Source organism: Gasterosteus aculeatus, chromosome 1, assembly GCF_964276395.1.
Source record: "Gasterosteus aculeatus chromosome 1, fGasAcu3.hap1.1, whole genome shotgun sequence".
Taxonomy (NCBI): Eukaryota; Metazoa; Chordata; class Actinopteri; order Perciformes; family Gasterosteidae; genus Gasterosteus; species Gasterosteus aculeatus.
This window is the reverse complement of record NC_135688.1, coordinates 7,711,373-7,737,992: the sequence shown is the minus strand read 5'-3', so window position 1 is coordinate 7,737,992 and position 26,620 is coordinate 7,711,373. Positions and strand designations below refer to the sequence as shown.

The 26,620-nt window shown below is 44.9% G+C and overlaps 2 protein-coding genes across 3 annotated transcripts; both read left to right on the top strand.

Moving 5' to 3' along the window:
* Positions 1-1,383: 1,383 nt before the first annotated feature.
* Positions 1,384-9,795, top strand: alkbh8 (alkB homolog 8, tRNA methyltransferase). The gene is made up of 12 exons (XM_040191709.2): positions 1,384-1,635; positions 2,192-2,325; positions 2,428-2,528; positions 2,679-2,810; positions 2,966-3,061; positions 3,230-3,334; positions 3,843-3,913; positions 5,442-5,548; positions 6,139-6,299; positions 6,452-6,726; positions 8,664-8,813; positions 9,048-9,795. Exons 1-12 carry the CDS (start codon positions 1,498-1,500, stop codon positions 9,696-9,698), a joined length of 2,121 nt encoding a protein of 706 aa, XP_040047643.2. The 5' UTR covers positions 1,384-1,497; the 3' UTR covers positions 9,699-9,795.
* Positions 9,796-10,216: 421 nt separating this feature from the next.
* On the top strand, positions 10,217-24,135 carry cwf19l2 (CWF19 like cell cycle control factor 2). Of its 2 annotated transcripts, none has more exons than XM_040191695.2 (19): positions 10,217-10,422; positions 11,217-11,327; positions 11,610-11,726; positions 12,087-12,197; positions 12,494-12,613; positions 12,927-13,020; positions 13,943-14,058; positions 14,987-15,590; positions 15,778-15,997; positions 17,053-17,167; positions 17,908-18,009; positions 19,406-19,534; positions 20,045-20,182; positions 22,002-22,214; positions 22,678-22,794; positions 22,924-23,079; positions 23,206-23,286; positions 23,420-23,521; positions 23,825-24,135. In XM_040191695.2, exons 1-19 carry the CDS (start codon positions 10,330-10,332, stop codon positions 23,963-23,965), a joined length of 2,880 nt encoding a protein of 959 aa, XP_040047629.2. In that variant the 5' UTR covers positions 10,217-10,329; the 3' UTR covers positions 23,966-24,135. The 2 variants fall into 2 exon arrangements, with proteins under 2 accessions (XP_040047629.2, XP_040047620.2); XM_040191686.2 differs by having other exon boundaries at positions 13,940-14,058.
* Positions 24,136-26,620: the final 2,485 nt, after the last annotated feature.

Sequence of the window (26,620 nt, the reverse complement as noted above, 5' to 3'; positions counted from 1 at the left end):
CTGCTTGAAAGGCTGTTATCTCTGATCTAATGTTAAACCCCCCGACACACCTTCTCATGTGCACACAGAGAAGTCGCAGCATGACAAAGTGCGTATGAGCTCGGCTCCCTTGAACCTTTCCATCACAGGATTCCAGGATCTTTCCCAAAGGATTTAACAGATCAAAAAAAAAACGGCTGCCATTTGACCCCCACCCCCTGCTGCCCTGCCAACGGCGGGCCGATAGTTATCTGACACTCGTATTCCCGTTGTCCCAGAGATCCAGCGCCGAGGGCGATTTGAATAAAGACGGGCTCAGTGTGACAGCCGTGTGTGTTTAAGATGGAAAAGCTCTGGCACGGCGACCCTCTAGATCAGCTGAGAGACGAGGGCTGTCAACAAGGCCTCAGAGACACCATTCCACACATTCTGGGACGCTGTGTGTGGAGACGCGCAGGCAGCAACGCCGCTCTTTATTTCGAGGGAAGTCTGGGGGCAGTGTCATGGTTTTTGAAGGTGAATGTTGAGAAAAAAATGTAGGAAAATTGTGTGTTTGAAAACTCCAGTGAAGCCACCTAATTAAGGTGCTCGAGAGATTGGGTTTTTTTTGCCATCAGACCAAGAACATGTCTTTTGAATCAAACCACCCTGAGTATTCATTATCCTGGACACTCGATAAAATCATGTGTGTTGTGAAAACAAAGAAATTGCAGCATAGCTTTATTCCTTGCTGCCGCGGGCTCTGCTTGGTCACAAAGCAAATGCCTTTTGGAAATCATCAAACACACACAAAGTAGAGAAGACTATTTATGTTCATTATTTATGAGACCGTTTTAAAAAAGAAAAATGGAGCAGAGTTTGGTAATGGTATGAAAGAGGGCAGCCAGCTGTTGTTTTGTAGACTAAGCTGAGCGCTGATAAGACGACGAAGGGTTCCCACTTGCCAGCGTTCAGCCTGCCTCTGTAATTACTGAGATGGCTGAGGACAGGTGAGGGCTTCATTACACAACACGGCCGAGTATAATCACACACAAATGATTCGTGCTCACACACGCATACAGAACATGCATGCTGAAGCACACACTCCCACCCGAAGGGCCTGTAGACAGAGTAATTAATATGGCTATATAGAGGAATTCAACATTATACTAACCATGGGAAGTACAAACAGAAATCTGACTGGACTGAGTAACAAAGATTTTCTTTCCTTATTTTGATAGTCGGCACCCCACATTACAGAATGGCACAAACCCAGAGGTAAATATAGAGTCACCACTTTGGCCAGTATAGGCCAACACACTGGACTGGACGTTGTTACTGGTGTAACACAGCCAGATGGTGTTACTGCGTTATTATATCAACATATCTGCTCTGAAAAGGGCTTCAAATGAGCCAGGAATGCGATTGAATCATCAGAAAGCACCGGGCACTGGGACTCTGCTTTCCTGGGATGAGATTCGTCGGGAACCTTCAGTCTTTGATGATCGTTGCACCCGGACAACATTAAGGGGACGGACCATGGACGCCGGTACGGGAAACAGCGTGGGAGCTGTCAGAAGGAGCAAAGAGGACAGAAAAGTTCTCCGTAAACAGCTAAAAGCCAGTCACACTTTGCTAAAACACGAAGGCATCAGGACAACACCGCAGCCTACCAAGGTAACAGGAAGTAAATACGCATCCTCCGGAAGTGGCAGCTGAGAGCTAGCCGACACGTAGCCTCTTCTTGTTGCGTTACGTCTTTTGGTTTTCTACAGCTATTAAAGCGTAGCAAACAAAAGTCGTTTTTCAGTTTAGTTGAATAAAAGAGTGCCCGCTGATAGATCGCTCGCTTAATCTTGCGGTACTTGTTAAATATTAACTTGCATCTGTAAACTGGTTTAGATTATAGAAATTGAAATCTTGTATGCTATTTTAGACCTGCGATGGATTTCCCCATCAACTACTTTCTTATGCATGTTGAGCTCATTTGATTATAAATAATCAAGTCTGGTTTGTGTTTAGTAGGTTTAACTGTGAAAAATGAAGCTGTTATGAAATAAAGTTTCTCCAGGATCTATCAAAGTCTCAAGTATTACAGTTTTATCAGACTGACAGCTGAAGAATCTATAAATTCTGGACATCTCAAACCGTATCCTGGTTCTGGAATTTCACCGGTCTCTGGAACCGGTCTCTAATAAAACCTACGTGTCGACCCCCGATCTCTCTTCCTCAGACTTTGGTGGTGGCAAACGGCGGCCTGGGGAACGGAGTCAGTCGGGAGGAGCTGTCTGCAGCGCTGGGAGAGATGGGAGAGCTGGAGACACTGATCATGCATCCTCACAAGCCCTACGCCTTTGTCACATACAGGTACAGGCACAGCTGTCACAGATGTGACTCCTGCAAGTTGTTTCAACCTCTCTGGAAGATTTTGGTTTAAAACTCACCCCGTTGGTGCTCTTTGTTTTCCAGGTCTGAGGAGAGTGCTCGGAAAGCCCACGTCCGCCTCAACGGGGAAAAGCTTGAATGCAGAGAGAGCAGCGTCACGCTCTACCTCAGTTATGTCAACTCAGGTAGTCGCCCTAAACACAGATTACAATTGCGGTCAGATGTGCTTAAGCCATCGGCGGCATTGTTTACTGCATAGTTCAACAGAACGTTGGACAGCTGGATCGCTTGGATGTCCAGTAATGTGATCCTCACTGTGTTTTCTGTGTACATAGTAACCTGTGAAGAGGAAGTATCTGTGCCTTTGCCTGATGGATTAGTCTTGGTGGAGGATTTTGTGTCTCAGGAGGAAGAGGCTGTGCTGCTCGCTGCTATAGACTGGTCGTCTACTAATGATGATTTCACGGGTGAGCGAAAAAGTCGTCTTTTCTGTTTCTTAAATTTTGGACTTTATTTGCTCACTCAGGAAATTCTATCTAGTCATAGACTTGAGTGTTAGTCAGATGACAGATGCTTAATGAATCACAAGAATTTGAGCTGACTTTATTCTAATGCATTTTAGCAAAAAAAGCCCTGAAACACAGAAAAGTCAAACATTATGGCTTTGAATTTCGCTATGACAACAACAACGTGGACAAGGACAAGCCTTTAGCTGCAGGTAAGCAACTATTTTCACCTGAAATACATTTTTACTCACTAATTACAATGTTGTCCTAAAATCTTTCTTCAAATAAAATGCATGCGATTTGCATGCAGCGGAGAATTATCATCATGTGTTATTTTTGGTCTTGTGTAAAGACGGTACATATTCTGTGTGTGTATCCAGGTATTCCTCAGGAGTGTCTACCTTTCCTTGAGCGGTGTGTGAAGAACAAACACATCGACATCCTGCCGGACCAGCTGACTGTCAACCAGTACGAGTCTGGACAGGGTGAGTTTTATTCCAGGTGTTTCTCCAATGACGACTCGCCGGGATCTTATTACAAAAATCATGTCGATATAGCTGACCACATCTAGATAAATTGCGAGGTAGTCCAAGCACAACAAATTCAATAGTTTATTACCATAATTATAGTCTGGGCTGACGAAATCCAGTGTTCTGATTGGTTGAATGTTCAACGCACTGATTTGGATTTTATTGATTTATTCCACAAGGTGGCAACAGAACATCTCGAATGCATTACTGAGGGGTGATGAAGGTTGCTGGTTCCTCTCAGTGGTCTGTTCATAGATTTACACTACACAGTAACATTTTAAGGTTTTTAACGGTAATGAATTGTGCGTCAATGTATCACTAAGTTCATGCATCACCAACATCAATGATGTCTGTCAGGAACACAACAAAGAGTTGAAAAATGAGTCACTTTTATTTATTAACCTGTGATACATTTTGACTATTCTAACTATTAAAGAAAATGTCCATTGTACAATGTTTACAGGCATTCCTCCTCACGTGGACACTCACTCTGCTTTTGAGGACACCATCCTGTCGCTGAGCCTGGGAGCAATGGTGAGAAGCCAGTGCATCGTTTTGTGATTTGAAACCTTTTTACATTTCAACATCAGACAGTGATGCAAAGTTAGAAAAGGGTTGTCAATGGATATTCACAGCTTTGCCTGTATTCCTTGTGGTGTTTGATCAACAATGATCATATCAACCGTCACTTCACTGACCACTGTTCTACTTCTGTCTCGGGGGACACAGGGGTCAGAGATGTGTGTGTGTGCAGTAAACCGTATGTTTGAATTGTGTGTCCTTGTGATTTTACAGAAAACAGCGTGTCCCCTTGCTTGCAACATCTGTTATTATCTCATGCTCACTGTGGCTTTCGGTTGGTAGATAATGTCCTTAATGACTCTCAGACGAGTGTCCCTGGTTGTAGGACATTTTTTTGAATAATTCATGAAGAGCAGAGAAACCGATTCTACAAACAGTTGGTTTTACTTTGTCCTTGACTGCTGTAGGTGTGACTACATGGGGTCACATGGTACGCAATGCTGATTGAGTTCCTTATAAGTGATTGTTGTCGACTCCCCATTATTCAACAAACAAACCACACACTCAACAATACAATTTCCGCGATTAAGCCATTGTGTTTGAGACTTTGGAGTCAAAGCCTAAGACAGTTTTTATTATTTCTTTAATCTGTGGGTGCAACTCCTTTGACTAAATTCTTTAGAGCGCCATCAAATTTCCTGTCAGCCTGCCGCAGTTTAACATGTGAAACAGTGTTACACTTTACAGGGTTTATTGAGCTCCTGTGTGTGTGTGTGTGTGTGTGTGTGTGTGTGTGTGTGTGTGTGTGTGTGTGTGTGTGTGTGTGTGTGTGTGGGTGTGTGTGTGTGGGTGTGTGTGTGTGGGTGTGTGTGAGACTGATAAATAGTCTTGTGTGCTGCCTGCATCACCATCGATTTACTCACATTCCACTAGTGTAAATGATTTGCTAAAACCCTCAGAGGGTAACAGCACAGTTTGTGTGTGTGTGTGTGTGTGTGTGTTAGTTTGTTTCCTCTTTAGCTAATAACTGCTGAGTAAAGGTTTTCGGATTTGAAAACAAATGTTTTTCAAATGTATTCATTGACGATGTTTTGACTGAGTAATAATCGCTTTGCAGTTAAACCAAAATTCTGCACAGTAGTACCGAATGAATATTCAGTTTGAGACATCGCCGCTGGATTATTATAAAGTTGTGTAAATTGGATTCCATTCGACATAAACCAAACAGCTGTACAACAACATATTGGAATGGGGAAGAAATTGATCGACGGTAATTAAAACCGACTTGTTTATAAGCAGTCCGATGGCTGTAGCAGCAACGGAACAATAAGGAGCATCGACCGGCCGGTAAAGGCGCCCATAATGTCCTCATTAAAGTCCAAATCAAGTGTGGGTATGCGTGATGTGACCACTCCGATCTTTGTCATTATCGTTCTAAAATACGGCCTAAAATCGTCTCCGTTTGTTTAGTCACCCGCTCCGCTGCGACAAACGGCCTCCGTGCTGTATAAAGAGATGGATGTTCTCATTTTAAATGCAGACGGTGATGGAGTTCCGTCATCCAGACGGTCGTCTTGTTGCCGTGGTGTTGCCGGGGCGGAGCCTCCTGGTGATGAAGGGGGAGAGCAGATACCTCTGGACACACGGGTGAGGCGGACCGTGTCTGATGGATCCGTCTCCCCCTCCGCTGGGAGTCACTTTATCTCCACACGAGCACAGCATGTCTATGTTGCCAATTTGAGTCGCTGTATGTTTTCAGTAGTCACGACACTCTGCAGTTATACGTCTGCTTTATAATGAGAGTAATTATGACAGTCACGTTGTGTGCAGTCTAAGTTTTGTACTGTGATTTGCGGTCCAGTGCTGCATTGTCTGTTTCCTTTTCTGATGCTAAAAGCAATATTTAGTTACACTAATGCAGCTATTACAAAAATGTCTGGTATGTGATGTAAAGTCCAAAAGGCACCTGGTCACCTCATCCGGTTGAGCCTCGATGAGTTTTAGGTTAAGTAGGAGTTACAGGTCCTTTCTTTCTCTTTCATACAGTCTGTTTATTCTTTTTTTCTTCTCTCTCCTTTTTAATCCCTTAATACACAAAGATTAAATGAATTAATAAAAAATATGATCTCACAGTTTGGTCACATCCACATCAAAATATGCGGGTTCAACAAATTGCCTCCTATTGAGTTTGTTTTTCCCAGTCAACACCACTACAACTGTCCCCTATCTCCTCTCAGGATAACTCCGCGGAAGTTTGACACGGTGCCGGCCCGCGGCCCACAATCCCCTGCTCGCACTGCGCCTGACCTCAGTGCGTACAGCAATCTAACGCTGAGCAAGAGGGACACCCGCACGTCCCTCACATTCCGCAAGATCAGACACGAACCCTGCGGCTGTGGTGAGGATCATGCAGGCGCACAATGTCCAATAAGAGAAGACTGTATTCCTATTTATCGATGGATCAAACCTCTTCAGGCTAAATTCTGCCCTGAAAATCGCCAACTGTAAAGCACGACGTACTGATGGACCCCCCCCTCTCCTCCCCCCCAGCCTTCCCCTCTGCCTGTGACAGCCAGGTAGCTCCTCTAGCTCCCCCACCGCCGTCTCCTCCCTCACTGCCCTGTTGCCATGCCGACGCAGCCCTTCTGGAGGAGGAGTACGTGCACCGGGTGTATGACGCCATCGCCTCACACTTCAGCAGCACTCGCCACTCCCCTTGGCCCCGCGTTTGCCACTTCCTGTCCACGCTCCCCGCTGGCGCCGTGCTGGCTGACGTGGGCTGCGGAAACGGGAAATACCTGGGGGTCAACCCGGAGGTGATGGCGGTGAGTGTCATCGTGTGTTACCGTAATGTCCGTGCGTCTGTGATACTTGAGAAATGGAAAAGGAGAAATGTCCTTTCCCATTACGGTTCTATCGCCACTGCTTCCTGGATTATCCGCAGGGTAAATAACACATAACAGAATCACGCCGTGACTGTAGGCGCCGTTTCACAAACCGAATTCTCTAATGCGAAGGAAAGGAACTTCAATGCTTTTCCTAACGCCTCATGAATTCTCCTAACTATCTTTTCTTGACCCAGTGACGTTTTCCAAAGAGGTGAAGGACTAGTGGGTAGGATATAGACGGTAGGACTAGTGGGTAGGATATAGACGGTAGGACTAGTGGGTAGGATATAGACGGTAGGACTAGTGGGTAGCATATAGACGGTAGGACTAGTGGGTAGCATATAGACGGTAGGACTAGTGGGTAGCATATAGACGGTAGGACTAGTGGGTAGCATATAGACGGTAGGACTAGTGGGTAGCATATAGACGGTAGGACTAGTGGGTAGGATATAGACGGTAGGATATAGACGGTAGGACTAGTGGGTGGGATACAGACGGTAGGACTAGTGGGTAGGAAGAGACGGTAGGACTAGTGGGTAGGATATAGACGGTAGGATATAGACGGTAGGACTAGTGGGTGGGATACAGACGGTAGGACTAGTGGGTGGGATACAGACGGTAGGACTAGTGGGTAGGAAGAGACGGTAGGACTAGTGGGTAGGAAGAGACGGTAGGACTAGTGGGTAGGATATAGACGGTAGGATATAGACGGTAGGACTAGTGGGTGGGATACAGACGGTAGGACTAGTGGGTGGGATACAGACGGTAGGACTAGTGGGTAGGAAGAGACGGTAGGACTAGTGGGTAGGAATAGACGTTAGGGGGGCATTTTTTGCCTCAGAGTCGAGGTCGAAGATATCTTTTGACAAGTGCGGTAGAGACGAGAGTAAGTAACCCAAACAACAATACGTCATAATGTTTGAATAAAAACCATGACACACATCAGTCTGAAGGCAGTTTCTTTTAAGTCTCAAGTGTGAACTTCATGTCTCATTCAAAGTTCACTCACTTGGGGAATCTGGAGGCCTGCGCTGCTAACTTGCGGATTTCTGTTGGTTGTCATTGTTTGTATTGGCTCAGTTTCCATGGCGATATCCTACATTTTCTGTTTACGAATGCACACTGTGATATTAATGTTTGGGATTTGGGGGTGCGTGTAAGCAGCTTATCCTGATTTAGACCGAACCGTGATACATCATTACTGAGAACATGTGATCATGACACACACACACACACACACACCAACGTCCTGAGATGAATCTTGCTGTTTTTCCGGTCTTGAACTTCTTTTTGTCTTCACTATACTTCCCCTCTCACTTCTCTCCCATGGCGGATTGACACTTTACAATTTTCCAGTTTCCATTGAAAGGAAGAAGCTCGACCTTTCTTTGTTTGCATCAGGTACAGATTAAGTGTGCTTGTAGTTTTCCTCACCATCACTTATCACCTCCTTCTCTTTTGGGAAGAGATTTGAAGCTTAATTGATTGGCTCCCTGAGAAAGAATGTGTTAAAAATCATCATTGCTGTCGTTCAATTCCCTTCTTCTGGTTCGATTATTTCTTTTCATTTTCTTTCCAGCTCCTCATTTCTTTACTCTACTTACTTTATTTCTATTGTTCTTGTTTCACCACTTTTCGTTTTCTCCCCTCTCTCTCTCTCTCTAAACTAGTCTACGCTGCATTTCATTGGTTCAGGAAGAAATATAGCTTGTATTCTCAGTTTTTGCATTTTATTTTTTTATTATAGTAGTAAAAAGGTCAAATAAAAACCCTGCATCCCTACACTCGACATCAAGTCGTGTTGTTTGGTCCTCCTACTTGGATTTCTCTGTGCCTGCGTTCCTGCTGGTGATTGGTTTTGTGTCTCCTTTCAGGTCGGCTGTGACCGTAGCAGTGCTCTTGTCCACATCTGTGCACAGAGGGGTTTCCAGGCGTTTGTATCTGATGCTCTCCGTGTCCCTTTGCGAACGGCCTCGTGCGATGCCTGCATCTCGATAGCAGTCATACACCACTTCTCGACACAGGTACACACACCGAGATCCTCATTTCTATTCAAAGACGAATACAAGCAGTTCACTAAATTGTTAGTAGCAGTCGCAGCTTTCTGGACTGTGTGGACTGATGGAATATCTTTAGGGACTTTAACACAGTTTCAATAGGAAGGTTTCCAGGTTGTGCCTCCAAATCCCAAGGAAGAGTTCAATTCGGGGTTCTAGTGTGTGATAGAAGTGGTGAAATCAATTGTGTTTGTGCTGTAGGAGCGTCGCCGGGCTGCAGTGAGGGAGCTGGTGAGACTTTTGAAGCCGGGGGGTCGAGCGCTCATCTACGTTTGGGCTTTTGAACAAGAGTACAAGAAGCAGAGATCCAAGTACCTCAAAGAGCATCCTGAGAAGCACAGCCCCACTGAAGACGCACAAACGGGAAGCAGCCAGGAAGCTCACGGGGAATCAAGCATCCATACCAGCAGACGTTTAGAAGACCTGCAGGATGCGACTGAGAGCAAACTCAGTGTGCACACCAACCGGACCGCATTCAACACCCAGGACCTTTTGGTTCCCTGGCATCTGAAAGAAGGGAAAAAACAAGTGGATGAAGAGTCGAGAGAGGGTGAAAGGAAGGATGAAACGAAAGAGAAATCCCAAAAGACTAACACAGGCTTTGGATCGGGGCTGGACACCAGCGCTAAACCCAGTGCAAGCGGCGACACTACTCCGACCTGCGGTTCCGCTCTGAAGTCTGAGTCTGAGATCAGTGCCGCGCCAGTTTTTCACCGCTATTACCACGTGTTCCAGCAGGGGGAGCTGGAGCAGCTGTGTGGTCAGGAGGCCGGAGTCACCCTGCAGAGCAGTTACCACGATCAGGGGAACTGGTGTGTTATTTTAGAGAAGGCCTTGGGGACAGACTTATGATTTGTGATAATTTAGAGACAAATGAATGTTCAAACAAGAGTTTTAATGGAATGTTAACAGCATAAAACTGAAATACAACTTCTTATTTTTTCCATTACATGTGTCTGTTGTGCTCTTCTTTCATCATTCCTGGAAAGGTCTGACATGTGGCCCTAACAATCCTGGGGTTTGAAAGTAGTTCTCTTGGAGAATATCTCCTAAGGTGATTGTTGAAAAGAAAAGGTTGTAAATATACCCTGGTTTTGTGTGTGTGTGTGTGTGTGTTAATCCTAATATCAAAGAAAAAAAATCAGCGTTGAAATTTTAAGTAGAAATGTTACTAGTTTTATAAACACTTTTCGCTTGTTTGTTCAGTAAACAAACAATATACAGTCTATGCTCAGTCAAGATTCATTTACAAGGATTGCGATGAAAAGGGTAAAAGTACCACGCAATAACTTATGAATTGAGGACCTCCCTTCACTGGATTTTTATGCATAAGCACTTTTAAATCAAAACGGTAACAACGAGATCCATTTCCACACGTAAGCGTTTTCTGTTTGTTTTTGAACTACAAGAACCACAATGCAGCGGCTGAGTAGAGCGCGGCGGCGCTTTACGACACTTTGCGACAGCACTGTCGTTAAGTGTCATGGCGGCGCAGGGAGTCAGTTTTGAGAGTACGAGCTACATCGAAGAAAGAAAGGAGAATAAACGTCAGGCGCGAGAAGAGGCGTTAGAAAAGGTAATAATGGTAAACGTCGTAGTGAATATCCCATTGTAATCCGGAGTCCCGCTCATTAGCGTCTGTTTTGATTTAAACCATTAACGTCAGTCCAGATGCGAGCTAACAAGCTCAGCAGTCGAACGGCTAGTTTGCCGTAAGTTAACTTACGAATAAGCTGAGCGGCTCAACACTGAGTTTTTCTGTGGAATTGTTCTTAACCGTGCTAGAAATCGGCATCTTTGTGTCCATGGAAGCAATCAGCCCCCGCGTTTCTCCACATTGACCCGATCGTGCAGGCAAGGAATTACCACCCGAGGACAAACACTGCAGGGGCAGATAGGAGACCTGGTGTTGTTTAGTATAGATTCTATGTCACTCATCGCCTCCCCCCGTGTACTTTGTTGTAATCACATATGTACTCAGGTATATATTAGTGTTTTTGCCGAGCAGCTGTGTTTGCATGATCCACAGAGCAGATGGTGCTAAAGGTTGTAATCACAGTATCTGTCTACGCTCATCTGTGCTCCAACTGGACCATAGCAAAGAGATTAACTGGGTCTCATTCATTCTGCTGCTTTTCATTGCAACTGAGTGATGAATCTCTCAAATATGTGCAAATCATCAATCACATCAGCAGTGCCACTTCAAGTAGATTGTTTTCATATTGTCCAATATAAAATCCTCTGTCTTTCATAAAAGAATCATTTACAAATAACCTCAGCCCAACGTATTCCTTTAACCTGTCGGAAACCGCACTTTTCTACTTATTTTCTTCCTGAATAATGATTTTATATTTTCTTTTTGTCATTGAGGCCAAGCAGCAGTATGATAAGGAAGAAAGGAGGAAGGAGCTGAAGAGGCTGAGGGGAGAGGACACGTGGATGCTCCCCGAGATCAACCAGAGGCTGCAGGAGATCGAGGAAGTAAGATACAATGTACAAAACCCCAGCCAAGTCACAACTGTATCTCAAAACACAAGTATAATTACAGTAGGTGACAATAAAGTGAAGTTTAATTTAAGCCAACAACTATGAGGGTAGTCAATCATACGTTGGTGAAACACCCCCCTCCCATAAATGGAGGAACATGGAGCAAAGAATCCCCCTTTGCTTTGTGTGATAGAGTGATGGCCAGGAGTGTATTGCATCATTATAACAACCAATGCAACCAATAAAAAAGAATAACACTATTCATGGAATCTGCAGGATGGGTCTGTGAAGAGCAAGAAGAAGAAAGAGAAGAAATCTAAAAAGAAAAAGGAAAAAAAGAAGAAGACCAAGAAGGAGAAGACAACAGGAGATGGCTCCAATGACGGCTCAGAGGTGGGTCATTATCTTATTTTCCTGTGCAGGAATCCTTTAAACTTGCTAACACCTAATTAGTGCAACTAGATGCTGCTAAACTGGTTCATAACTAAAATATTAATAATGTTTTTGGCTCGGGGAGCATTTTCTCCAGAGTAGTACCATTCCAGGCAAGCTGTAATGTTTTAATTTAGAACTCTTTACAAGACTACAGAGTCTTAATCCTGCAGGGAGGTTTATTTAACTTTTTTTATATTTAGCTTTAGGCCTCCACCTTCTTTATTAATTTTCCTCTCTTTTATTTGAATGCCTTAATCTCTTGCACTGTTTTCCTTCTTCATCATCATTTCCCCCTCTCTTCCTCTCGCTGTGAGTCAGGACTCGGGGGACGAGTGGGTTGAGGCTCAAACACAAGCTGCTAAAGCCTGGCAGGTGGCTGGTGAGTCCAAACCTCCAGAGAGCAACCTCAACCCTGCACACAATGTCGAGGTAACTTTCTCTTTTCTCATGGTACAACACAGTGAATACAACAATACTGCTCCCCTTTTCCCCACAATGGAGGTGAATAGAGAAGCAGGATGGAGTGTCTCGAGGTAATACTGTATCTCGAGATATGAAGGTGTTTTATACAGGCATTCTTTGCTTCATCTGGTTTAATTACCAAACCTACAACATGTATATAAGACCAAACTGTCCATCTATATATGTGTCTTTGTTTACCCACCCCCCATCCTCTTCCCCACACACACACACACACACAAACCCTTTCTGTCTCTGTCACGTAGAGAGACGAATGGATGACCTTTGACTTCCTGGCAATGAAAACCACGTCTACAGCGGAGAAGAGGGCCGAGAAAGAGCGACTGAAAGATGAGGAGAGGGCAAAGGCGCAAGCCATTGAGCAGGTATGTGTGTATTAATGCGCCCTGCTGCCTCCCTCCCCTTTTCTCGTTGCCTGAGTGAGAGAGGGAGATAAAGAGTGATCCCGTTTATTTATGTACGGAATGCGTATAATATGAAAACACACTCTCAGTCAGTCATGTCACTAACGCATGCGTGGTCACCAAGGTAACAGAGGTTGCCACTTCTTAGTTGACAGAATCCCGTACTGTTTGTGTATGTTTTTTTTGTATATATATTTTCATATTGTTTTCTGCATGATGTTTTCATCTTCACTATTGGCATTTATGCGTATATATATGTTTGTGTTTCCCTCAGGCTGGTTTACACAAATTGGAGCTAAACCCATACTGGAAAGATGGAGGAACTGGTTTGCCCCCGGGGGAAATGGCTGGTACACCAGCTAAGAAAGGTATTAACAGATCTCAGTCAACCCCACTGAACATTCTGGCACGTTCTTTTTTTTTTTATTGGCGTTCTCTTAATATTCAAGCTACCCAAAAGGAAAGGCAGAGTTGTCAGTGTCTCTGATTAATCTGTCCTCAGTAGAACAGAGTGTCCTCACTATTCTCCTCCAGCTAAGGAAAAGGTAGAATAAAAACCTGGTTGAAGTTCATATAATCTTTCTGCTCTGCGCGCACACACTGCTCATGCACTTTCATGGTACATACTCTTTGCTCTACTGTGGTATCTGTCATTCCTAATGTTCTCATTTCCGGTTCTTTCCTCTATTCAGATCAACTTGAACAAAGTGCTTGAAAATTACATCCACAAGCTTGAATTAGCTATTGATATGTTCAGTGAAGATAAAGAAGCTTAAAACTGTACATTTCTAATATATGGGAAAAGGATGGTGCAAAGGGAGTTTTGTTTCTTCTCCTCTTACTAATTAATCAACATGTTTTTTTTTTTCTGGATTTATTTTTCAGCTTCAGCTTTTCTTTGTCCAATTTTTTCCTCATTTGCAATTACTTGTTTTACAACATACCAGTCGTGTTATTAGAGGACGTCATCAACTGTTTGTGAATTGCACATTTCAAGTGGTGTACGGGTTTTCCCTTTTTTCTCAGATTGCTCGTTAGTGTACCTTTTACTCATCATTGCAGTGTTTATTCATATAAAAAACAACTATGTATGGCTGTTGTGCACATTAAGCTTACAGGCGGCATCTAATTGAATGACTTGGATTTGTATAGTTTTAGGAACTTAAGTTGAGAGACAAATGACATGTCACTCCCTGGAGGACCTCGAGTAGTTTTAAACGCCACACACAACACGTCGCGTTTTTGTCTGTGCGTCTTTGTAACGTTTGTTCCTCCCATTGTTCCCAGCAGGGTCAGTTGTGAACGATGCTGGTCTGAGCTGGCTGAGGAAGAGCTACCAGAGGATGAAGGAGACGGCGGAGAGGCAGCAGCGCAGCCTCAACGACGTGGTGGCTGAGCGATACGGAGTGAGTTCTGCTGGCTCGAGCATGGCGTGCACTGTTTAGCTATTAATCCACCACATCGTAATATTCACTTTACTGTAACTTGAGTTTTAAACAAAAATAAATAAATAATGAGTCATAGTTGCTCTGACTCACGTAAGGATACACACACAAACACACTTCTTTTTGGAGGGACGTGTGTCTAATTGGTTTATTATTAATCTCTTTTCCGTCTCACGCACGCACGCAGTCAGTCAGTGTCCTTTGTTAAGTCAATTTTAGCAATGTCAGCATTTATGCTGGCAGTTGACAGCGTTCAGAATGTCACTGTCAGAACATTGTGTGTATGTCTGTGTGTGTGTTTCTGCTGCAGCAGTGCACCCCGTTTGTGTTCCTTAAGCATAAACCTCTTGTATGCTGTCAACCCACCATGTAATTTACAATGTTTTTTAAACATGCTTTTTTATGCATTTTTGTATTTGCACATAAATATTATAGTTGCATGATGCTGTTCGTGCATTTGTAGGAAAATCTTGAAGCCTTCTGTTTTATGGAGATTCCCTCGAAATAGCAGAGTAGGAAAATTTGAGGACCCACCTGAGTTGACGGGGTTGTCGTGGCGCAGGGGTTAGAGAAGCACAAGGTTGGTGGTTCGAGTCTAGGCTGCCCCATGTTCCATGTCGAAGTGTCCCTGAGCAAGACACCTAACCCCTAATTGCTCCCCGGGCAAAATGTGAAAAAGCCATGGGTTTAAAGTGTAATGTAAGTCACTTTGGATAAAAGCGTCTGCTAAATGACCTGTAATGTAGACGATGATTTCTCTGCTTTTTCTGAGCTGAGACTTATCACACTTTCATATGATGCGGGGAAATTTTTTTGTTTGTTTATCTAATGCTGAAACGAATCTACCTGAGAATGGAAAGGATCTCAACATGCATTTCCCCTTCAACAGTCAATGGAGGAATTTCAGCAAAGACTGGCGGAGGCGGAGGAAGCGGTGTACGGACAAAGCAGAGGAGGTGAAAGCGGCAGACCTGCGAGAGGCGGGTGGAGGAAAGGCGGCAACGAGGCCAGAGAGAGGTGGAGGAGAACAGATGGAGATAGGGCGGAGAGAGAGCGGAGGGGAAGAAACGAAGGGAATTCCTCACCCACAGACACGGACAGACACCGTGCTGGTAGAGGTGGGGAGCGGGGAGGATATCTAGAGAGAGGGAGAGGTCGAGACGAAGGCAGGTTTAGAGATAGGTATGGAGGAAGAGATGATGAAAGAGAGATGGACGGAGGAAGAGATGATGAAAGAGACATTGATGGAGGAAGAGGAAGAGATGACGAAAGAGGGAGGGACGGAGGAAGAGGCAGAGAAAGGAAGAGGGACGCAGGGACAGACAGAGAAAGAGATGATGAACAAGAGAGTGATGGTGAAAACAATAGAAAGAAAAATCGAGAAAGTTCTGCGTCATCATCCGGTCAAAACTGGAGTCCGCGTCCTCCCTTTCTTGGCTCACTCAAAAGCCGCTTCCTCAAGCCCTCCGACGACGACGATGAGCACGGTGAAGGTGGGTGGATGTCGAGGCCTTTTCTGATGCATGTTGACACCTGTCATATGTGAAGCACCCTGTGCTCCCTTTCTTTTTAATCTTTTAAAAGGAGCGGTGCTATAGGTCACACATCTGCTCAATTCATATCACGAATCAGAAAAGCGATACCTGAAGTAACGCGCTTTGCGTCTTCCCTCCCGTGCAGCTCCACGGCGACGTCCTCCGCGCGCGCCGCCGTCCACGGGATTCCTGAAGCCGCGCTCCGACGATGAGGACTCTGGTCCGCGTGGTAGCAACAGGCCGGCCCGGGAGCAGGGCGGCCATCCGCCACGGGAATCTGAGGAGAAAGAGAGGGATCCTGGGAAAACCGTCACTGCTCCAGATGACGGTCCGCGTGCTGGAAAAGCCGCCGTCACGACGTCCAGGTTAGGAGCTTTGCGTTTTGTTGCCTGAGAACGGAGATTGGCAAAAGTGACGTCAAACTCCACCGTGTTAATTGAATATTGTTTGGGAAATTTTGTTATTGTTGACATAAACATGACAGCGGTAGCTTTGCTGATACTTAAACCTTAATGAACACTAAACTATTGAAATCACTATTTTCTATTTTTCTCATCCTAAAAATTGTACATTCCATTTTTCATCTGGGATTCAGTACTACATAGAAATGATGGTCCCATTAAAATCCCACGTTTTCTTACTCCCCAATTTAAAGCTTAAACCCAGAGATGGTTACTTTCAAAGTGAACCTAATCCTCTTCATGGAATCTGAATGAATCCCTTTAATTGTGTAAAGAAAAGTACAAGTAAGGTGTATTTAATCATGTCCTCTTAGCAGCTCATGTGTATTTTGGGTTTCTAGTGTGTGTTGTCATGGACACACGCACAGAACCAGAGCAACTAATGGAACATCCAGACAGAGTGCATAAAAGCATCAATCCTTGTTTGGAGACGTTCTCACTGTAATCCCTTCCATAAAGCATGGCTGTCTCTTCACATGTGTACTTGATTAGTGTCAAAGGACCTACAGGGATCTGCTTTCTGACATTGCTCTGGATAATCCCCCCCGCCTCTGAACTCTTATGTTATCGGCACTATTTCGTCTGTGTATCTCAAGCACTATATTTGGTAGCAGACGTTTAGACACGGGTATGCTCTTCACAAAGTGCGTAGTCGAGCCAACGTGCCGAACACCGCTGCTTCATGAGGCCCTGTTAGTTGTGCTGTGTTTTGCCTCGTTTAGATGAAGCGGCATGGCACGAAATGAGGCAATGAAAAGTGTAATCGCCTTGAACGGTGCTGCGCAGGCTGCAGCTCAGGCCTGTGATCATCTCTGGTTGACAGCGCACAAGAAAACAACTGAATGGTTCGATTTAAAAACCACATAAGTACGTTTAGGATTACTAACACGGTATTAGAGTCATAACATCCAGTTCTTTTAAATGGTTTTGGTCTACCTCTTTTTTTTGCATTTTCCTAGGAGTGAGAGTGACAGCGAGGAGGAGGAAGAGGAGGAAGAGCTTCCACTGCTGTCGGAGGAGGAGATGAACCGACTGGGAGCCAAATTGGTGAAGGCGGAGATCATGGGCAACGCGGTGAGCACGTGGTGTTACAGCTTGTCTCTGTGTCGGGCTGAATACGAGATGATTTGCCTTTTTCCCCGGCCCCACAATCTTGTTTCTAGGAATGATCTTCTTTTTTTAAAGAGGAAATAACTCAGAGAGAAGATCTGTGAAGCCTCGTCTCTCCTTAAAGGGACACGTGAATGATTTCCATACATCTTACATCACACACATTTGTGTTGTTTGTCTATCAGTCATTTGCACACACCTTGCCTGACACACACACACAGACTCGCCCGCCACCGTCTATAACGTTGATGATGAATGGACATATGGACCTGACATCCAGCATCTTCCGACAAGACAAAGCAATCAAACCGATATTCCTGCGATATTCCTGTACTTCAAATGTCTTTTTTGTCTCGTACATTCATTTTTTCCCCTCATTCCACTAGTTAAAGCCTTCAAGCCTTTTGCCGGTTGTCAACATGCACAAGAGAAAACAATCTAAGCCTGTATTCAGAAAATATTCAGCTGTGTATTAAAATGCAGCTCATTTGCAGCTGTGGTTTTTCTGTTCACATATCTGACACTCGGAGGGTAATCCGGTAACAGCTGTCAAAATTCTTCCGTCTGGCTTCGGGTTTTTTTTGGGCTGTGCGTTAGTTTTATAACAGTCTTCATTCTGTTCTTTGATTTCCCTTTAAGACACAACACGTGCACGCTACGCTATTGACTGCGATGGGTGTTGTGTGCATGTGTGTGTGTTTCAGGCCATGGTTGAGAAGCTGAGATCACAGCTGGACGCGGCACACAAAGCCAAAGAGAACCACGCCGCCCGGAAGATCCTGCAAGACACGGCGAAATCCAAGCAGGTCTGTAATACACAAAATATATATATATAACGCCTCATCTTTTAGTATACTTGGTGTTTAACAGTTGTGCTGATATCTACACAGGTTGATTTGTTCCAGATGTCACAGGATCACACACGTTGATACACACAGCTGTTGTTTACATGTGTAATCGCACACATTTCCAACTGCAGACATGGTGTACTGTAGATCTACGGTGTACCATAGATATGTATATAAATACACACACAGCAGCCCTCTCCCTCCCTGGGGGAAGAAAGTGATTCATGCGTACTTGTCTTCCGATGGAAAAATAAACTCTGCCCGTTAAGTCCGACTGCTTGCAGAAGGAATTTGTTTGTTTGAAGTATCTTTCCCGCTATGCGTGGAAAAGGCTCCCGTTGGGCGCCGGTGACCCTGATGGGAAACAAATGTCTGCCGCTCTGCCTTGACGACGCTCTCCTCCCAGAGGTCGCTCAGAGGTCGCCCTCGTGATACGTGTGTGAGAGGACCCCGTACGCGCTCCTCTAAGGTTTATTTTAGTTTGTTTATACAAACCATTTCCAGTGGAGGCCAGATCCGTCCCCACCAAGGCTGTCCTCTCTAAAATGAAGGGGCAAACCCCTCAGGAAGGGTTCTGACCAAACAGCCCAACTCTTGAGCGGAGAGGAACGTCAGCACTAGAGATGGAGTGCTGTTGATTTGCACTCTTCAGAGATCCTGCCGATCGCTCTTTTGGCTCGTCTTCACGATTCAGTGTTTGGACACTCGCTGCCTGTCTGGCTCATATTTTCACGACGTCGTGGAGCTTTAAAACTGTGTCGACCGAAGACGGGGAAATGTCCTCTTCTGTCATGTTGTCACTGACAGTGCAGTTTACATTTCCTGTGACTGCCTCTCATCCTCTCCGCCTCTCCCCCCGTATTCCCGTTTGTCTTTGTGCAACTTCAGCTCCGTAAAAATAAGCCCACTTTTTGATCTTTGAAAATCACAATCCCGCGTTCAGCGCCACACTGGCACTGAAGCCGGAGTTTTACCAGATCATTCTACCTCTGAAGTTAGAACAGAGCTCAGTTCTTTGTTTCAACAATCGTTTGAAAGAGCTCTGCATAACTCCTCGAATGCATTTGTCTTGACAGAGGAACAGTTTTAATCTAATTCAACACAGAACATTTAAATATATTTAGAAAATGTTGTAGTTGGAGTGCATATCGGTGTTCATTTGAGGTTGTGTCTTTTTATGGTGATCAAGCCCTGATTATTATTGGAATAAACCTGTAACATGGGGCTCTCCATGACTAATGCATGTGTCCACTAATGCGGTCAGCCTTTCTGACCTGGGTTGCATCATCACAGCATTGATGAATCCCTATTGAGCCATTATCTTTTACGTACTTTATTATTTTATTTTTTTTAGGTCACAGTTGACGCAAGCGAAGACCAGGATGTCCTGCTGTTCAGAACTGACCATTCAGGTCGCGCCTGGCCTGTCAACGACCCCTCTGGACCCCAGGAACCCCGCGGAGGCCGGCGGAAGAAGAAAGCGGTAAAGGGAGAGGGATGAACACTGGGTGAAATGCATGGAGAAAAGTACTGACATGCTGCACATTGTTGCAACTAAAAGAGAGGGATTGAGAACAGGGGAGGAGGAGGTTTGTGTCCTGCTGTTTGTTCCATGTCGGTGGGTATTCATCAGCGGGCGGAAAGAGAGCAAGGACGTCACCTGACTCCCAGTTGAAACGTGTGTGTTGTAAGCAAAGCTCTGCAGTCCACTCTCAGTCGGTGGTTATTATGACTTTATTAAGTGGCCCATGATTTCTTTCCTGTCGGTCTCACCCTCTGTTTGCCTCGTGATCACAACGTCGCTTTGTCCATTTCGGTCTCAATTTCTTCTCTGTTGTCACTTGTTGTCTGTCCTCTTTTCCTCGCTGTAACTCCAATGGCTTTAAAGTCTTTCTTTTCTTCTTTACATTCAGCACCCACGTCACTTCATGTTAACCGCCATTCTCAATCAAAGGTGTTCTTTACACGTTCCGCTCTCCTCCTCCCTCATCAGATTGAGACCCATGTTGACGGGGAGCGCGTGCGCTACTTCCAGGATGATGACAGCGTGGGTCTGAAGGAGATGGTGAGGAGGGAGAAGATGAGCACTCCACAGGATCAGACCGCCCTCTACTCTCGCATGGCTTCCAAGGTACGAATCTCATCTCATCTCATCGCATGAATGTAACTTTTGACTTATTTGTCCTGGAGAAATAAGCAACGTGGCGTCTTTGGGCTTATTCCTCACCACGGCAACGCAAAGTTGCTTCTTCTAACCGACGGTGCAAGACCGAAAGGTTTATTGCGTCCTCCTCGGCTGAGCTCCTTGGCCTTTTACGTGAGGAGTATCAAGTATAGATACATGTTTCCTTCTGTTGGTGCGTCTAGTTCAGTAGGTAGAAGTTTTTTTGGAGGGCGCTTTGAGCAAAGTTAGATGACGGTCAATAGAAATACGGCACGGTAAAGGTGTAAATCTACAAATCCAATTGTGTTTATGTGAAGAATTATTGTTATACTTTTATGAGGGATGGATGTTGAGGATCTGTTCTGTCAGACTTGTATGCATTTGGTTCTGCGATCATCCGCTGGTGTTATTCCATCCACTCCTCTCTCTCTATCCTCCACTGTGGGCTTGAAATCAGCAGATGGGTCCTGGCAGGTTGTGCTGCGTGTGTCAGTCTCTCGGCAGCTCTGCAGACTGCACCCTTCCTCCATCCGTCTCCTCTTTTTGTTTTTGTTTACTTCTTCTCTGCCTGGTAGGGATCCTCACTGACGGGCGTGTGCGTATTTGCGCCTCAGGAAAATGGAAAAGGAAGCATCGAAAAACAAAGGGGGTTTAGACGAGTTGCCATGGCGATAGAAACAGACAAAATGCTTCAGCTTCGTCCGTGTTCGTTTCCGTTCTTCGACTTCCTCTGACCTCACTGGCTCACTTCCCCTCGCTCGCTCGCTCACGCACACTTGCAGGCACAGCATTAGAATTACTCGCCCGCACACGCACATTCATTACACATGCATGCGTGTAAAAATACACCCATACTTTCTGCACCCAGAAAGAGTGACAATAAAAATACATCTACAGTTACCATGGCAGGGCGTCTATAAATACCCGTTTTATCCGTTGGTCAGGGATAAAGTCTGTTAGCACACATGCATTGTCTTAAGAGATTTAATGTGGTGTATTTTGCAATGGAATGGGTAGTGTGCCAGACACGCGTCAACCCCTTCCACTCGCCTGCTACTTGCTGAATTGATAATCTATCATTTAAACTGCGTCCAGAATGTGTCCACCAGCCGAGGCGTGTAAAGAGACAATCGTCAGCGGTGAAGGCTGATTATTTCTCTCTCTCTCTTGTACCAATGTAGCATGTGCTGCTGCACACTTAGGCGCAGTCCTTTGCACACACTCACTCCTACGGACACACACACTCTCGCACACACATTCCCTCCCACACTGTCACTAAACTAATCCAATTTTCACTCTCACTCGCACACTCACTCCTACACAGCGAGTCATGCACACACACTTCAGCCCCGCTCGCCCATGCACAACAAGTCCAACTTGTTGCCCGGTCGCCGTGGTGACCATACTCGGACGTTGGAACGCCAGGTTCGATACTCCTCCTGCCTCACACTGTTAACTCACAGCAGAGACCCACTCGCGTACAGCGCTGTTTGACGGATGGTCATATTGTGACGGGACCTTCGTGCACCAACTAGAAGAGATCCCACGGAACAGCCGGCTACTCCACAGTCCGATTGCAAAGACTCCCGAGCCTCTTTTAGGAAGCGCCAGAGTTGAACGTTTTTTCTTTTGAAAGCTGAAATGAAGGGGAAACCGCATATTCTCGCTGCATCAATAAAGGGGGGGTGTGGGGGGACACACAAGTTTTTTCCAAAACTGATCAAAAACTCTCCTCCTACTTCTCTCCTCGCTTGTCCCCGTCGTCTCCACCCCCACCCCCCCCCAGATGATGGGCAAGACGGACGGTGACAACTACACGCTGGACGACATGTTTGTGTCGAGCGCGGCGCAGCGGAAGGGCGAGGGGAGGGAGGAGGAGAGGATGAGGAGCAGAGCCGTCGGGGAGAGCAGGAGGCTGGCCGCCTGCATGGAGAAATGCCAGCAGTGCTTCAGCAGCCCAGAGCTCCAGAAGCACCTCATAGTGGCAATAGGGAGCAAGGTAAGGGACGCCGAATGCACGAGGGGTTTGAATGTCGGACTTTGTTGGGGCACCATTTGTCGCTTAATGGATTCATTTTGATAATTAGTCCTTTTTTATCAAGAGAAAATGCAAATCATTCACTTGTTCGTGATTCTCAAATATGATCATGTGCAGGTTTTTTTAACAGGGTTTCCTTTACCCAAATCCCAAATATATTCATTACACAATCGGATATTCATATATTTTCTAACTGGAGTCAGAAAACTCATCAGAACCACAAATAAATTATTTAAATTGTTTCTGATTAATTTCCCGGCAATAAACGGATCAACGGCCTAATCGTCACAGCCTTAAATTGAAAATACGCAAGGTTTAGACTGCTGGTCTGAAAATGAATAAATCTCTAAATGAATTGCATTACTAACTTCTCTCTCTGTGTGCGTGCGTGCGTGCGTGCGTGTGCTTTCCATTTTGTGTGCAGGTGTACTTGAGCCTCCCTGCGGGAATGTCGATGGCCGAGGGCCACTGTCGAATCTGTCCGCTCCAGCATCACTGCTCCGCCACTGGATTGGATGAGGATGTGTGGACAGAAATGCAGGTTAGCCAGTCAGACACAAGACCGTCAGTCGGATACAATCAGAACCACATGCTGCTTTTCGTTTTAATTATTTAAGAGAATGGCTCAAATTGAGTTACTTCACTTTGTTGTTTCTTTCGGTGTTCCCAGCTTTTCCGGCGAACTTTGGTGCAGATGTTTGAGTCCCAGGAGCTGGACTGTGTGTTCATGGAGACACACATGAACCTACGCAGAAGACAACACATGGTCCTGGAGTGCATCCCACTACCCCGAGAACTGGGCGACATGGCGCCCATATACTTTAAGGTCCGTATGTGTCAGCGTTGAATCTCATCATTCTGATTCTGGCTTTGTCAGGTTTTAAACTGGAAATCCCGGATTGTCTGGATGGGTTTTGATTTGCGCGTTGATGCTGTTTTTGTGGGCCTTCAGAAAGCTATAATGGAGTGTGATGAGGAATGGGCCATGAACAAGAAAGTCGTCGAACTGTCTTCGAAAGACATCCGCCATTCTGTAAGGCTCCGTGACTCTCTCTTCTGTCTTTTACTCCTTTCCGTTATTTCTACGATATTTCTGGTTTTGTCAGACTCTTGTACGCTCCAATCCGTGTCAACTATTCCGTGCTTGTTCTTTTTGTGCGTCATAGGTTCCTCGAGGTTTGCCCTATTTTGCCGTGGACTTTGGACTTCAGGGAGGGTTTGCTCACGTCATAGAAAATGAACAAAAATTCCCCCATTACTTCGGCAAGGTTAGTGTTGTTACACTTGGTTCTACTGGAAGTAGAAGAAAATATCCCATGAAATGTTACACTACATGTGTGACCGTGGGTCACAGCTTCAGATGGTTTGATGAAGGGGCATTAATGGCATACGTGAGAAATGCAGTCGTGCATCTCGCCTAAAGTAGATTTACTCGCAGTATTATTCCAATGTTGTTTTTAAATTCTTTATTTTAGAATGATGTTATTCTTCAAAAGTGTGTAGTAGTTGTTGTTGTTGTTTATTTTACAGAATTATTTCAATATGACCAAACCCCCCTTTTCCCCGTACAGGAAGTGGTGGGAGGCATGATGGACTTGGAGCCGCGACGTTGGAGAAAGTTGATCAGAGAGAATTTCGATGACCAGAGGAAAAAAGTCCTGCGGTTTTCTCAGTGGTGGAAACCGTACGACTGCACCAAGACTAAGGACTAGATGGGCAGCTTCTCACAAAGGGTTACACTTTGCAGAGTAGTGAAGATTACACACACACACTGTGGTGCAGACACTGTTGCATCTATGTATTCTGAATTTGATGTACAATTCATATTAGATGTTCTAATATTAAACACTTTTAATTCAATAAAGAAACAAAACAACCGTGATTTTGATTGTTATTTTTATGTCCATCAAACGTAACATCACATGCCAGAAATTGTTTTGTGTTGCTGTTTATTAATGCTGACAAGGCCCTCAAGGCCAAAACACCGAGTTGGTGTGTAGTTTTAGGTTTTTCAGGACTAGAGAATCTTTCTGTCAAAGTTAGTTCTTTTAAGCGAACAATTACATTATTTGCATAAGTAATTTCAATCAAACGTGATTAATTATCTCACCTAGTTCCGCATATGCCGCAGAGTTGGTGGGTTGTGAAAAATCTATGAAGCAGCAATTTGAATCGTCTCTGTCAAAAACCCTTATTTAAAGCTTCTCCTGCCGGTAATGCCCGTCCTTGTTCTGCAATCCTGGTATTTCATTTATCACCGTGTGGCCTCGTGATCCTTTGCAGCTGTCTTTTTTTTTTATTCAAAGAGGTTTCGGTGTCATGGCATCCACATGTGCAAGTGCACACATGTGCCATTAGCCACTTTGCCCAGACGTGCTCTTTGATTAGCTCATCACTTCGGAGACCGATGTTATTTACCGGCGTCGTTGCAGGCACCGTGTGGTCATTGGGTGTAGCTGGTTAGTGCTGAATTTGAGTGAGTGATATTTTGCTTTTATTAGAGTACTTGTCCCTTTGTGGTCACAGGGGTACGAATGTTCAGGACTTATTCCATCTGTAACTTGCATATAATCCATTGTTAAATATTGCGGTCTCATGAGCACTCCTAACACTGTGGCCTGCTTATTTATTAGACTTGCATTTCATTTCCCACCGAACAACGTTTGCTGAAGCTAAACTCACATTAAAAGGAAACCTACACAACACAACGGCATAAAGGGAGTTCACTTCCCCTGAAGAGCAACAGTTGTGCATTGTTTGTGTCACTATTCTAACGACCTTGAGCAAGTTAAGTCAACGGAGCGGATTATTGATTGTTCATTGGATATGATGTAACGGGCAATCGAAATGTGCATTCAAAGGTTTGATCATAATGTGATCACGTTGACTGAGTCCGTAATGCAGTTTTTAGCGTAACGCCACGACATGCAATTTGCTACTCTTTAACCCGATTTGTATCTTTTTGAACGCGTCCCCTGGGACAGTGCAGCAGCCTTCTTACACCAGGCGAGTGACAGCGAGCCAAGGTTTGTGGTTACAAGCAGAACAGCGCTCTGGAGTGATATACGGTTATGGCCAATTAGATTGGCTGAGGGCGGATTTATGACCACGACTGACATTTATTCTCCCCGTCTCAGCCACACACGCGCACACATCTCCTTTCTGGTCATTTTTAAGGCAATGATACGCAGAACATTCAAATACTCTGTGTACTTTGTGTGTGTCTGTGAGTGATGTGGCAGGTAACTGATGAATTTACAATTTTTTGTTTTATTTTGCAAGTACGTGCTTGCTTATCTCTGTGGAAAACCTGAGTTTGACTCACTGGTGTGCGTACGTGTGTGTGTGTGTCATCGTACTAAATCTTATCTTCCTGCATTCCACAACAATTATTTTCAGGCTCAAAGATTCTGCTGAACCTGTTTGCTCCTAGCTGGTTTTGTCTAAATGTTTTTTTTTCTCTTATTTTTGCATGTATTTATTTGAACCACATGAGTCCATGTTTCTGTGCATTAAGTCTGTCTGTTGCACATAATTGTTCAGTTCAGTTCGGTCTTAAGAGGCAGCTCAATCCTTCCTCCATCCATGGCAATGTTCCTCAAAGCTGACGCCATCCATGTCAGAAGTACCCATTGAATGAGATCACCAGGATACCAGGAGGTGCCCCCTTCTATTTATTCTAATCGCCCGAGCACGCAGCTACCGAGCTGTTGCCCTGTCTGCACTCAGTATTGCTATTGCTTATCTTCCCTGGAACCGTATTTCATTCCATTGCTGTGTTGGCTTTATTAAATGGACACATTATTACTGATGGATGGCAGGCTGATTGCTGAGAGCAAGCGAGCAGATAAGGAAACAGGAAGAGCGACTGTGTGTGTGTGTGTGTGTGTGTGTGTGAGAGAGACAGACAGAGAGAGAATGAGCTAAATTCTATGCAATCTATTGAGGTCATGCTGCTCCAGAAAGTCAAATGAATTAGTAGGCACCTCCAGGAAATTACAATGTGTGTTTGTGTGTGTGTCATGCAAGCATCACGTCGGTTTTCAACGCCTCGCTCTCTGCTTGTCTTTCTGCGCCCTCATTGACCAGACATGTTCTGCCAATGGAGGTCAAGGTCATGGCCGTGATTAGTGCCGACGTGTGCATCACTCTGTTCTCTAATGGGAGCGTACAAGCGCGTGCCACCGCTGCCAGCTTCATTATGCGCCTGTGATTTGCCCTTGAATACCCACGTTGGACACATTTGGCACGTTGTGATCGTGAACTTGGTTTAATGTCCGTGACTGATTGATTACAATCGTGTTTTGCTTAATTTGCTGTTTGAGATATTACCTGTTTATTACCAGATGTCTACATGAAAAGAAACC

Coding starts and splice junctions, on each gene's coding strand:
- alkbh8 (XM_040191709.2), top strand. CDS start 1,498: ATGGACGCCGGTACGGGAAACAGCGTGGGAGCTGTCAGAAGGAGCAAA. Junction 2,326..2,427: donor TACGCCTTTGTCACATACAG/GTACAGGCACAG, acceptor TTTGTTTTCCAG/GTCTGAGGAGAGTGCTCGGA. Junction 5,549..6,138: donor AGATACCTCTGGACACACGG/GTGAGGCGGACC, acceptor ATCTCCTCTCAG/GATAACTCCGCGGAAGTTTG.
- cwf19l2 (XM_040191686.2), top strand. CDS start 10,330: ATGGCGGCGCAGGGAGTCAGTTTTGAGAGTACGAGCTACATCGAAGAA. Junction 12,198..12,493: donor ACCCTGCACACAATGTCGAG/GTAACTTTCTCT, acceptor TCTGTCACGTAG/AGAGACGAATGGATGACCTT. Junction 12,614..12,926: donor AGGCGCAAGCCATTGAGCAG/GTATGTGTGTAT, acceptor TGTTTCCCTCAG/GCTGGTTTACACAAATTGGA.